Source organism: Pongo abelii, chromosome 12 (genome assembly GCF_028885655.2).
Source record: "Pongo abelii isolate AG06213 chromosome 12, NHGRI_mPonAbe1-v2.0_pri, whole genome shotgun sequence".
Taxonomy (NCBI): domain Eukaryota; kingdom Metazoa; phylum Chordata; class Mammalia; order Primates; family Hominidae; genus Pongo; species Pongo abelii.
In genome coordinates, this window is record NC_071997.2 from 95,878,257 (window position 1) to 95,892,132 (window position 13,876).

The 13,876-nt window shown below is 44.2% G+C and overlaps 1 protein-coding gene across 3 annotated transcripts in view; it reads right to left on the reverse strand.

Moving 5' to 3' along the window:
• The window catches only part of VIT (vitrin), a 118,342-nt gene that overhangs the window by 11,798 nt on the left and 92,668 nt on the right, over positions 1-13,876 (reverse strand). For all 3 annotated transcript variants that reach the window (XM_054548229.2, XM_063713724.1, XM_002812134.5), the window contains one exon: positions 1,663-1,766. In XM_054548229.2, coding sequence (XP_054404204.1) covers positions 1,663-1,766 — 104 coding nt within the window. The remainder of the gene's footprint in view (positions 1-1,662; positions 1,767-13,876) is intronic.

A 13,876-nucleotide genomic window follows, 5' to 3' on the forward strand; every position in this document is an offset into this window, starting at 1 on the left:
AGTAAGTTTCTGAAGAGGTTGCCATGGCAGAATTCAGAAAGGTGATTTCCTAATCTTGGAAGAAGGAGCAGCTCCCTTGGAGGTCCTACTTCTGCAGGAAGCCTTCAGACATCATCTCTTAAAGCTCAGCCTACAGTCTGCTTCTTCAGTTCTTACAGTGACTCTCCAAACTACTTAATAGCCTGAAATAAATCCCTTTCTGTTGGAATCAGTTGAATGGATTCCGTTCTCAGAACCCAAACTGTGGACAATACAGAGGCACAGTCAGAACATGTCATCCACTGAAAAAGGTATGCTGATTGGATTGAGACCCATCGCTAATTTCATCAAGGAACGAGAGTGCCTTCTGATGTTTGTCTCCACTGGGATTTTACTAATGTAAGCATTAAGTTATAAACAAATCAGAAATCAACTCTGTCATGTGTGTGATGAAGGTAATACTGCTTTGGGGGCATGGAGAGTGACTTGGCTAGTGTTTATTTAGCATTGTTCAAAGGTGAAAAGCTCTGTATGTGTTAGATACTAATGTTCTGGTCACTACGGAGACATACACTGAAGTGGGAAGGGAAATCATTAATCAGATTTACTGTAACTCTGAGGATGCTCCCTCAAAGACAGCTCAATTCCCTGCATGTACTCTAAGCCAAGCAACTGTGGCTCATGTCTCCATTTCTTTGGATTTTGATGACAGGAACACTTTCCCTGAGAGGCGGACAATCAGTCTCCCTCCAGTGCCCCCAAAGCCAATCTTTCATTTACAAATGAATACACTGGCATGGGCTCTTTGGCAGTCTTTGAGCTTGGTTAGTGTGAAACTGTTTCCTAATGGCCAATTACCTCTGGATAAACATAAAATGGAATTTCTGGACATGCCCCACTGAGGACTAGACTTTGGATTTCTGGTGAGACCCCAAAGGCTCAGATATCACAGAAGACCTAGCTTGAAACAGAGAACATGTTTCTCTTTGCACAATCATCACTACAATGGTAGTTGATTGGAACAAGATTCTCAAGGGGCACTGAGGGGCTTCCTTAACTGGTCACAAAATTTAATGAAACAAGTGATGACTTGTAGGCCAACAAAAAAATAGTCAGGACAGCAGACTTGCTTGTCCTGAAGAATGCTACCCCTTCCTGCAAACCAAGCATGCTGGGACTGTGCAGTGTGTGTGTGTTAAAGATTCTTGCCCTCTGAAGCCATGATAACTTTAGAAAAGATATAGATGTTGCAGGAGTAATTTCTTTTTCTTTTTTTTTTTTTTTTGAGATGGAGTCTCGCTCTGCCACCCAGGCTGGAGTGCAGTGGTGCTGTCTTGGCTCACTGCAACCTCTGCCTCTTCAAGTGATTCTCCCACCTCAGCCTCCCAAGTAGCTGGGATTATAGGCACCCGCCACCACACCCAGCTAATTTTTGTATTTTTAGTAGAAAGAGGGTTTCACCGTGCTGGCCAGGCTGATCTTGAACTCCTGACCTCAAGTGATCTGCTAGCTTCAGGCTCCCAAAGTGCTGGGATAACAGGTGTGAACAACCACGCCTGACCAGAAGTTATTTCTTGATGGATTATTATTTTTTTTTCCTTTTATATACAATGGTTAGAAGACAATCACGTAGAAAGAGAACGATGGTAGCAAGATAGTATAATTTGAATCCGGATCACATACCTACATTAGAAAGTCCTCCTCTCTGGGTAATTTTCTCTATGGCTGTCTTCAGATCTCGAGAATTCATGTGTGTCTTGAGGTTAAAGTGAGTAGCAGGGTTGTCTCTGAAGAGTCAGAACAAGAAATACAAATTAGCTGGAAAGTTAATACCTTTGGAGGAAGGCAGAGATCATGGTTGATTCTTTTATATACATATAGAAGCTGCTTCAAAGCCTTCTGCTATGGCTTGTAAAATGTCCCATTGTGGACTGGTGTGTGTAGAGAAAAGGAGGCTATTTCAAGGCTCAGAAGGCGTGTGTTGACTGTGCCATTTCCTGGCTGTGTGATCTTGAGTAGACAACTTCTCTGGGCTTCAGATTCCTCGTGTAGATGAAAACATCGTTATAACACCCATATTGCTAATGAACGGGACTGTTGTCAAGTGGGATTTTGCAAATGTTAGGATCCCATCTGTGGAGTGCTCAGCGTTCTCAGCCTACCCCAGACTCCCCTCTCCAGAAAGAGAATCTCAGCTGTCAGCCACTCCCTGGGTTACCCTTAGCACTGGAATTGCATGTGAATAGTGGTACCAACGAGACCTCTCTCTGTTTCTCATCCTGCAACCGGGTGACACTACTCAAACTCATCTAGAAGGTCAACATCTATTTTGCTGAAGACTGAAAAAGATTAACTGGGGAGGAGTTGGAGTGAATTCAGTGGAAAAACACAATGAGAATCCCTCTCGAGAAATGAATCCCCACGAAGCGGCTGATCGGAGGGTATGGAGGCGTGCAGGAGGGCGGGTGTGTGTGCATCGCACCCAAGATGAGGTGTGAGATCACATCTCACAAAGCGCTGACACTCAGCCACAGGCAGTGCTGACTTCGTGGGCGTGAAGACCTGCGCGGTCACACAGGGCTCCATGCTCCAGAAGAGCCTCAGTCAGAAAGGCCCATGCTTGGCATTGTGCTCCGCTGCTGCCGTCTTGAAATTCTTCATCATTTTTGAACAAGCTGCCCTGCACATTATGTAGTCAGTACAGGCTAGAGGTTACTGTTTTCTTTTTTCTTTCTTTTTTTTTTAACATGGAGTCTCACTCTGTCACCCAGGCTGGAGTGCAGTGGCGCGATCTCAGCTCACTGTAACCTCTGCTGCCCGGGTTCAAGCAATTCTCCTGCCTCAGCCTTCCGAGTAGCTGGGATTACAGGCACCTGCTACCGCGCCTAGCTAATTTTTGTAGTTTTAGTAGAGACAGGGTTTCACCATCTGGGCCAGGCTGGTCTTGAACTCCTGACCTCGTGATCCACCTGCCTCGGCCTCCCAAAGTGCTGGGATTACAGGCATGAGCCACCGTGCCCGGCCATTTTTTTTTTTTTTGAAACAGATTCTCGCTGTGTCTTCCAGGCTGGAGTGCACTGGCACAATCTTGGCTCACTGCAACCTCCACCTCCCGGGTTCGAGTGATTCTCCTGCCTCAGTCTCCCAAGTAGCTGGGACTACCGGTGCGTGTCACCACACCCAGCTAATTTTTGTATTTTTAGTAGAGACTTCCTGGGCTCAAGCAATCCTCCCACCTCAGCCTCCCAAGTAGGTGAGACCACAGGTGCACGCCACCACACCCAGCAAATTTTTTCATTTTTTGTAAAGACAAGGTCTTGCTATGTTGCCCCTGGCTGGTCTTAAATGCGTGGACTCAAGCAGCTTATTGTCCTGTTTTGGCCTCCCAAAGTGCCAAGATTACAGATGTGAGCCACGATGCCTGGCCAAGAATACTTTTTAAAGTAGCCTTTATACAAACACCAGAAGTGGATCTAGGAAGAAACAGTTGTGGGCAGTTTCAGGTGGGAACCTCAAGGATGCTGACCATGGGTGGATTCTTAAGTGAGTCCTTGGGGACCGGGACAAGTTGTGCAGTCACGAGGAAACCAGTCACCAGGACCTGGGAGAGAGGAGAAAGTCTCTGCCTCCCCGCTTCCTTTCCTCCAACCCTGTTCTCCAAATTGCTCTCTATCTCAAAATGATCTATGTTATCCCCAGAGGGTGGCTTATCTACAAGGCAAGGAATGAAAAACAGAAAGAGTGGGCACCTTCAGGGAAGACAGGAAATTTAAAACAAGTTTAACCAAAGTGGGGCACTGGGGAAAAACCCAAATAGATGAAATTTCACCAGAGAAAAACCAAATTCTATGGTTGGGACTAAACAGAAACCAACAACACGGCAATCAGCAGAATGGGGAAATGTGGGTGTTGAGCTGGGCGTGACCTTCCTATCAACCTAGTGTGAAGTGTCTTGATCTGAGGCTAAAGTCACAAATTCAGGGAGGGGGAGTCACACAGAGGAGCACTGTGGCTTTCACTCTGTATTCTTCCCCTCGGGTTCTAGGGCTTATGGGTTCATTTTTAAAAAATTTTATTTATTTATTTTTTTCGAGATGGAGTCTTGCTCTGTTGCCCAGGCTGGAGTGCAGTGGCTTGATCTTGGCTCACTGCAACCTCTGCCTCCCGGGTTTAAGCAATTCTCCTGCCTCAGCCTCTGGAGTAGCTGGGATTACAGGTACCTTCCACCATGCCTGGCTAATTTTTTTTTTGTGTGTATTTTTAATAGAGACGGGGTTTCACTATGTTGGCCAGGCTGGTCTCGATCTCCTGACCTCGTGATCCATCTGCCTTGGCCTCCCAAAGTGCTGGGATTACGGGCATGAGCCACTGCACCTGGCTGGGTTTATATTTTTACAAAACAATTTCAGTAAATGCTATGTACACTTTTACTTATACAGAGCATCAGCCCCCATCCCTCAGGTCCTGGCCATTCCTCTATATACACTCATTCGCTTTTATTCCCTACCCTATACGTCTACTGTAACACTGGGAGTCCTGGCCCCCATGCTTCTGGCTGCCCCTAAGAATCCCTGTGTTGGTCTCTGCAGTGTTAGTTGAGTGGCCATCTGCTAGAGGACCCTTCAGTCCTCAGTTCTGCCCGCAAAATTCCCCTGCTTGGAAATCATCAGAAGTTCCCATTGCTAAACTTGATATTTTGGCTTTCAAAGCATCCATAATTTAATTTCCAACTATCATGTTAAGGCTGTTCTCTTTCTTATTCTCTCTTTCCCTCTCTTTTTTGGGATATTCCATGTTCTAGTCAAAATGAACTGTTCACCCATTCCCACTTTTCTAGCTTTGTGCATTTGCTCACTTCTTCTCTCATCAGGAAAGCCCCAATGGTGCCCACCCTCCAAGCTCAGCGACCCATCTCCCTTACCCCCAGCCCCAGCTGACAATCTCTCTGCCTGACTCAGCTTTCTCTAACCAACACCTTGCATAATATGTGGCGCCTACAGGCACTCAATTAACAGCATTAACATTTCTTTGTTCTATTTCTGTGCATCTCTAAACCTCTAAACTTTGGTGTTCCCTAGGGTGCTAGCCCCATCATGCATCTCTTCTTGGCTTATGCACATCCCTGGGAGATTTCATCAACTCCCAGGACTCAGAGACCATTCATGTGCCAAAAGCTGTCTGTGCACTGGTTGGTCCGCTTTCTTGAACCTCACATATATATAAAATGGCTTCCATAGAGCTTCCTCTGGAAGGCACCTCAGGTTAGATATTTCCAAACCTGAAGTCGTTTATCTTCCAAGCCTGATCCACCCAACCACCCATCTCCCCATCTGCCTTCCTCTCTGACTCACTCAGTCATCCAGCAGTGTGTGTTCCTGACACTCTCCTCATCAAATACCACGTCCTGTCAGACCTACCTATAAATATCTCTCATATTTCTCCCATCCTTTCTGTCCCCAAGTTTGGGCTTTCATCTCTTTCCTGGATATTGCCAGAATTTCCTACCTGGTCCTAACCAGGGCAGCTTCTGCGGTGGATGTTTTATCCAGTTGGCTCTAAGTGTTTCACAGAAGCAGATTAACTAAGAAGTTATAATGCCTCTTCCAAGAGGTCTAATTGTGTACAGTATTTGTCATTTTGTGATCTTCATCTTAAGAGGGCCCCCAAACTGTATAAGCTTCAGAGTCCTTAAAGTCTGGATCTTCCCCTAGTGACCAAGGGTTATCAACATTTTCAGAGCCAAAAAAAAAAAAAAATTGATTGAAACAAAAAAACATATTGGCTACAAAATGAAAAATTGCAAAATTGACACTGACAATAATAAATATGTAATTGTCCATCAAACATAATGTTATTTGTCCATTTTTTACATTAGTTATAATGTAAAACATTAATAGTAAAATTTTTAATTTATAAAAACTGAATTACATTTGAAAATGATTTGTGGGCTAGATTTTCTCACTTTGCACAATTTCCTGAGGGTGTCTGGTGACTGTCAAGAAATAGCAGCCAATCATAAATTAAACGTTGCTCATCGACAAATAATTTAAAAAGCAAAAATATAAAGGTTCCTTTCAAAAGTTTTTACAGGCCAGGCATGGTGGCTCACGCCTGTAATCCTAGCACTTGGAGAGGTCAAGACAGGAGGATCCCTTGAGCCCAGGAGTTGGAGACCAGCCTGGGCAAACAAACACAAACAAACAAACAACAACAAAAAAAACTAAAAAAAAAAATTTTTACAGAAAAAAAGTATTTAATGTTGAACCTCTTCACTTAGTCATTTTCATTTCAATATTCTTAATATTGATCATTAAGGTGCTGTCTTGATGTTGATCACTTTATAGAGCAATGTCGATTCCCTGTCTCTTTCCCATACCACATACACAGCTGAGTCTTGTTAGTCTTGGCAGTTATGTTCTATAAAGTTGCAGTTGCCATGAGCGCTGAATTAGCAAGTACTGAGCCATTCCTTCCGATGGAAATACAAGATTTGGTTCCTGTGAGCCTCTGGTCACAACATTTTCATCAACAGAACAATATATAACCTTGTTTTACATGTGTTTTTCTTTGAAGACATTGAATTTAATATATGCTTCTTACAAATAATTAATTATATGCAGTATAGCTTTATAATAAGATATTAGCTGAGAAGGTTTACCATTTTCCTGAATTTGGATAACATGACCATAAATTTCTTTGGCTTTTAGCCTTACAACTATGCTGTCCACTATGTTTTTTTTTTTTTTTAATCAGTCATCATCTCATGAATTCATAAGTTTAGCCTCTTTTCCATAGCTTCATCACACCCTTTAGATGTTATTTCAGTACTTTCTGGAGTGGACTCATATACAGACTAGCAAATTTCCTCTTCTTTTTCTGAATGTACCAAATTATTGATTCATTAACCTTGAGCTCACAACCAATAGCATTGTCACTCATGTCTGAACAAAGCTAATTGAACACACTTGTTTTCTCTGCAAGCCACAACCCAGCTTCTTGCACTTAAGAAACCTAGATAGCATTTCAGCACTACATTTGGAGTCCATTTTAAATAGCAAAATCACCAAAGACAAGCACAAAAATGTAAAAAATGTGGCACTAAAAAAAGACTGCAAAAAGTACACTTGAAGAGAGTTGAAATAAGAAGGCAGAGTGGGCTGGGTGCCTGTAATCCCAGCACTTTGGGAGGCCGAGGCAGGCGGATCACCTGAGGTCAGGAGTTTGAGACCAGCTTGATCAATATGATGAAACCCGGTCTCTACTAAAAATACAAAAAAATTAGCCAGGCGTGGTGGCATGCGCCTGTAATCCCAGCTACTCGGGAGGCTGAGACAGGAGAATCGCTTGAACCCGGGAGGCGGAGGTTGCAGTGAGCTGAGATCGCGCCAGGGCAACAAAATCCAGCCTGGGCAACAAGAGCGAAACTCCGTCTCAAAATAACATAACATAACATAACATAACATAACATAACATAACATAACATAACATAACATAAAATGAAGGCAGAGTGTTGTCTTGTTTGACCTTAGCTGGGAAGATATGTATCAGGTGACTCTATTTTTTCCCCCACCTCTATACATGTCCAAAAAATGACTGCAAAAGTTCCTGGAATTACAAGTTTGAGGTTACAAATAAATTTAAACTTTAAGGAGTAGGCAAATTTGCATATACAGAATCCAGAGATCGTGAGGATGGACTGTAACCTACTTGAGAACAGGCACTTTCTCCTAGCTTCCAATCCCTAGTGCTTAGCATCCAGGAGGTACTAAATAGGTAATTGTGAAATAAACAAATGGAAGAAAGAAAGCTCAAACGTCCTCTCCTCTCTCGGTTCATCCCCAGTGGAGGTGAACACTCTACTTCCGAGCTCTACACTGACCACCCCTTGCTTCTATTACATCCCAGATGATGAATCCATCTTCAGAGGCATACAGATGAGCTACTCATATAATGAATGAATAGCTGCTTCTAATTTTTTTAACGGTATTTCTTTTAAAAATACTGCCTCCCTGGATGGATTGTGAGGTCCTAAAGAACAGAACCTCTACCACATTTATTTATTTAAATAGATTGAAAGGTTGGATCAGAGGACCTCTGAAACCCTTTCTGATTGCTAAAATTATAATTAGGGGCAAAGGCATGGAGCTCATCCACCAAGGGAATTAAAGGCAAATGTAATCAAACCACTTAGATGAATTTTTCATCAGATCCTCCACAAATGACCAAGGGCGCAGTACATGGCAAACACTTAATAAATATTTGTTAAATTTCACTCTAATCATAATAATGAATAATAAATCATTAATCTGCAGTCCGTGGCAGGTCTCAGGACCAGAGTATATGTCCTTTTCCGAGATACATAGGCTGATGGCCTGATTAACTCTAGCCTGGTTACTCTTCAGACTTGGAGACTGTTTTAAAAGTTCAAAGAGGTATGCCACTAAATTTTTACGCAAGCAATCTTTTAATTTGTAATTTTATTACAGGTTCTTATTAAATGCAAACACAAAATTTTTTTCTAGGGAATATCAAAGATTTCCTTTGAAAATAAGAGAAGAAAACATAAAGGTTGATAGCTCAAAGAGAAAATTTAGATTGTTCTGTGTTTGGAGGAAGACCTAGGATTAATGAAGAGGAATGACAGGGAGCCAGAAGTTGGCCATGCCTAAAAAGAAGGAATTTGTGTAATAGTAAATGGCTATGCTGCAAATGTTTAAGAAGCAAACACCTGTCAGAAATGGGCACAGGTGTTTGATTCCTAGGAAGGCTTGAGGGCTAGGGACAGGGAAATTGGATGGATCATCAGTGTTTCCAGACCTACCTGATGATAAAACTCACCTAAGGCACTTACTAAACTATATAGGTTACCATTCCTCTCCTTGAAAGAAAATCCATGGGGCTGGGAGATCCAGGTGATTCTTATTGTCAGGAAAGTTTGTAAAGCTCTGGATTCTAGAAGCCTTCTGAGGCCCTTTCAGTCCTAAAGTACCTATTCTGTTTAAGCCCCAGGGTCTACTGGTTTACCCCATGACACTCTGAGTCACACAGAATGAGCCTCTCAAATGGATTTTTGTGCCAGTAGAGAAATATTAACTAATCATAATTCCCTCCAATAAGAACTTTTCTAAACTATTTTCTCAAACAAGCCATCAACTTAAGGTTACAATCAAATAACATAACTATTTAGCCTTTTAATTGTTTTACTAGCTAATATGTGATGCTTTATGGACTTAGTCAATGAGATGGACCATGCCTGTAAGATCAGGAGGATGTTTCAGGTCACATGCCAGTGGCTGCAGACTTGTCCCTTGAGGGTATTACCTGGCTCAGATGGAAAATCATTCTGCCCCCATCCCTTCAGACAGCTATGAGCTCTGCTAGAGCAGCTATGACCAGCCCAGGGTACAGTGGCCCGGGCCAATCTGCTGAGGGACTTCGCACAACTAGCCCTCGATGAATAGGAACTGGTCTTTTCCACATTTCCCAGCATCAGAGAAGGAGGAGCAGGGTCTTATAATCAAATTTCATTTTTAAGTGACTGGGTTTTTTTGTTTTCTGCAATAACTATGAGAATTCCACTCATCTACCAAAAAGGGTAGAAAATTGAGCTGCATGAACCTCTTCCTGCTGGAGTAAATGTGAATCACGTGCAATATGCTGATCTGAGAGCCACTCCTGAACAAACTGGCTCATCAGCTGCTAATCTGCAACCACATCACAGGGCTCAGTGAGTGCTGGGGAAGTGGGGCATCTTGGCAACAGAGCTTCCCAAGCTCAGATGTGCATCTGATCACCTGGGGATCTTGTTAAAATGTAGAGTCTGACTCTGTAGAACCCAAGTGAGGTCTGAGGTTCTGCATTTCTAACAGCCTCCCAGATGATACTGTGGATCACACTTTGAGTAGCAATGTCTTAGAGGATGCTTTAGTAATAATAATAATAATAATAATAATAAAAATCAGCAATGGGGCTTCCAGTGATAAGACGAAGGGAGGAAAATAAATAAGAAGTCTAGAGAAGGGAAATGAAAGGCAGAGAAAGGGAGGAGGGTGGAGCTCCCCCAGCCCTCTGGACTGGCCACTGCGGGGGTCAAGGGGCACTGGGGGACTGGGCTTCACTGGAGGACAGCACAGGCCCATGAGAATATTCTGGTCTTCACTCTGGTTGCACCACAGAATCAGCTGGGGAACTCTAAAAAATAATGATAGCTGGGCTCCACACTCAGAAAATCTGATTTAACTGATGTGAAGTTTGGTCTGGGCATCTGGAATTTTAGGAGCTCCCAGCTAGTTCTATTGGGCATCACAGTGGCCATCTGCTTCTCTGGGGGAAGACTGATCTCAGGGACCCCAGATAAACCCAGTTGATGTGTGAGGAGAGCTGAAAGGGGAGGGGTGGAAGTCAAGCGCAGTTGTTTGTATGTACCTCCAGGAGCTCTGCATGATAGGGAAGAAAAAGCATAGGAGGAAGAAGAAAAACCTCAGAATCTTATGATTCTTGGGCAAATTGTATTCACAGTTGACTTGGCCTTGAGACTCTGTGTTCCTGAGGAGTGTGGCTTGTGGGCCTCACCTGCCTGTCTCTCAGAGAGGAGAGAAGTGGCATGGTGGGGTCTTTGCAAGGGGCACTAGGCCTGGAAAATCAGGCCAGGCAGGTGATGGGGAGCTGTTCTAAGATCTTGAGAATTACAGATTAAAATACCAACCTCTGGGCCTCATCCCCTTGCCAGATTCTGGTTTAATAGGTCTGAGGCGGGACCCAGGCATCAGCATTTTAAAAAGCTCCCCAGGTAATGCCAACATGAAGTCAAGGCCCAGACAGCCCCTTCCTGCTCTGAAGTCTGAGGGTGGGTGCTGTAATTCACCTCTGCCAGCCCCCATCCCAGCTGCGTTTCATGCCCCAGCCCCTCCCACTCCCTTTTTTTTGGCTGCAGACTCAGAGAATGAGACAGAGTGGTCCTCGTTGCCAGTTGTATTAGCTTCCTATTGCTGTTGTAACAAATGATCATAAACTTGTGGCTTAAACAACACACACTTAGTTGAGAGTTCCGGAGGTCCCAAGTCCGACGTGGGTCTCCATGGCTGAAACCAAGGTGTGGGCAGAGCTGTGCCCGCTCTCTAGAGGCTCCAGGGAGAATCTGTTTCCTGGTGTTTCCCAGCTTCTAGAGGATGCCTGCACTTCTTGCTCATGGCCCTTTCCTCCATCTTCAAAGCTAGCAATGTCACATCTCTCTGACTATGCTTCCATCGTCACACCTCCCTTTGAATGACAATAGCTGGGAAAGGTTCTCCACTTCTAAGGACACGTGTGGCTACACTGCAACATCCCTATAATCCAGGAGAATCCCCCCATCTCAGAGTTGTTAAGTTTAATCACATCTGCAAAGTCCCTTCTGCTGTGTGAGGTAAAACATTCACGGTTTCCAGGGATTTGGACATTGACAACTTTGGGGTCATCATTTTGCCTAACATACCGGACACGGCATTTTGCTTCTTCCCCTCAACTCTGACTGTCCTGCACTTGGTGGCTCAGCCGACCTATGGAAGCTGCTCTGCCCAGCTGAATGCATGACCACGAGTCTTCAGTCCACAGGCTGAGGTTGGGTGGGCTGAAAGTGAGAAGACTAAGAAGATGCGGCCAATTCAGAGCCACTCACTAAACCACAGGACAGCTATTATAGACTCATGAGCAAGGAAAAGTCTATTTGATTTTCAAATGAAGAAAAAACCAACAGTTCCCTTCATCCCACAACTGTTTCCAATTTTGATATCCTAGGGTTGATTACAAAGAACGTGTGCAATTATGTTCCATTTATACTGAGATAGGGGCCTGAAATGAAAGTGTAGTGAAGGTCTGGAGGACATTTAGCACCTGTGGGTCTGGGATGCAGCTCAAATGCAAGGTGTTTGGCCATGTTACTAGAGTTCACCTAATGGCTTGCCCTGGCTGTTCTTTCATTGACTCTTTCCGTGTTCCTGTCGGTATTAGGTGCAATTATAAGCCTTTTGGTTGTATAATTTGAACTTAGAATTCATGTGCAAGACAGGGGCTTGATCCTTGGCCTTTTGTCTGCACATGACGTCTCAGTCTTTAGGAGGTGAAAAGTAGCAATTATCAGACTCTTTCCTGGCAGATGAGCGAAATCTCTGCTTTCAAGACAATTTTGTTTGACATTTTAGGGATTAACCCAAGACTAATATTTGTCCTCTGCCCCAATCATGCATTTAGCTGTGTGTTCTTGGGAAAGTCAGTCAACCTCTCTGACTCTGTATCAAAAGCTGCCTCTATTCCTGGAGGCATGTGATGAGGATGGTAGGAATGCTGTGGTTGCTGACAGGTTAATGTGATTGTGGGTTATGGGCCCTGCAGGTGGAGAACATGGGAGAGGGTGCTTGCCCAGTTCCACGGTGGTTGAGACTTCTGTTGGGCCCAGACCAGAGGTAGGAACTCAGCCAGTGCAAAGTGAAGTTATGGAGGAGCAGAAACCAAGATCCTGGCAAAGGATGCTGGTCAGCTGAGAGAAGATCAGAATGGACAGGCAGAGAGGTGTAGAGACGCAGGCAGAGAGGGAAGGGGATGGCCAATGACTCATCAGTCCTGTGAACACTCTCCTTTCCATGAATCTCCTTTCACCTAGGCTACCTGGAGTGGTTTTCCGTTCCTTGTACCCAAAACGTCTTTGAGTAGGAGACTGAGGAGTCAAAATGTTTGCATTTTGTAAATGAGACCATTTTTATAGGTCTTATATTTTTCTTTACCTTTTTTCCGGTTAATATTTAGTATGAGTCTTTTAACTTCTAAATTTGTCTTTCAAGTTCTAAATTTAAAAGTCTAAATTCTGACTCAGCTCTCCTAAGGAAAACCCAAGGAAAGAATCTTCCAGGAAGCTGTGTGGACCAGGGGCAGTGGTAACGGAGGGGAGAAGGTAGGGAAGGAGCACTGAGCTCTGGAGTCCTCCTCCCTTGGCCAGGTCCTTCTCAACTTGAGTCTCTCTTTCCAGTGCTAGTTCTCGATGAGGCGGTCATTTGTTTGTAGGGCCTCATTTCCTCACTACAACACAAAGAGGTAGAATCAGGTGCTCTGAAGGCCTCAGGCTGTGATTCCAAGAGTGCATGGATGATTTTAAGGCGGAGCAAAGAGGGCGTTAGAATCTGGTGAGAATCCAAATCACCAGGATGCCCCACTCCCTTCCTCTGTATGCACTCATGCATACAGCGGGGATTGAAGGGGACCATCCGGGAGAGGAAGCTGGGTAAGTGAAACCTACAGCAGTTTCTGCTGAATAAATGTGTCTCCCCTCAGCCTCATCACACCCTTCTCAGGCCGCCCTCTCATTTGTTTTGTTTCCCACGTTCCACGGATGGATGTATCACCTCTGTGCAACACATCAATTCATCATTGATCACCCCACCTCCTGGGGACCCTGAGACTGAAAGGAAGGGAAAGGCAGTTATCTGGTCTGTTAGTCCCACATTCATTTACTGGATGTCTTCTGAATACAGAGCTGGTCACTGAATTACAGGACACCAGGGCTGGCAGAGCCCTAATAAATCATCTGGTCTGACCCTCGTGCTATGCAGATGGCAGCACTTACAAGGAGAGGTTAAGTGACTGGCTTAAGGTCACACAGAGGAGCTAAGGCCTGAATTCAGATCACCCGTCAGTGGTTCATTGCGCTTTCCACTCCACCATGTTGCTGGGGGAGGGCGAAGATGATAGATTAACTTATGTGAGCATAAAACAGTGGAAAACACACACATTCCCTAAGTGCTCCAAATTAATAAGAACCCTGTGAAAAAAGGCAGACACAAGGGATTTTTTTAGATAGTAAAACTGAAAAGCATGGGGGTAAACTCTTGCTTGTGAATGGCGATCACATTAGGAATATGTGGGGAAA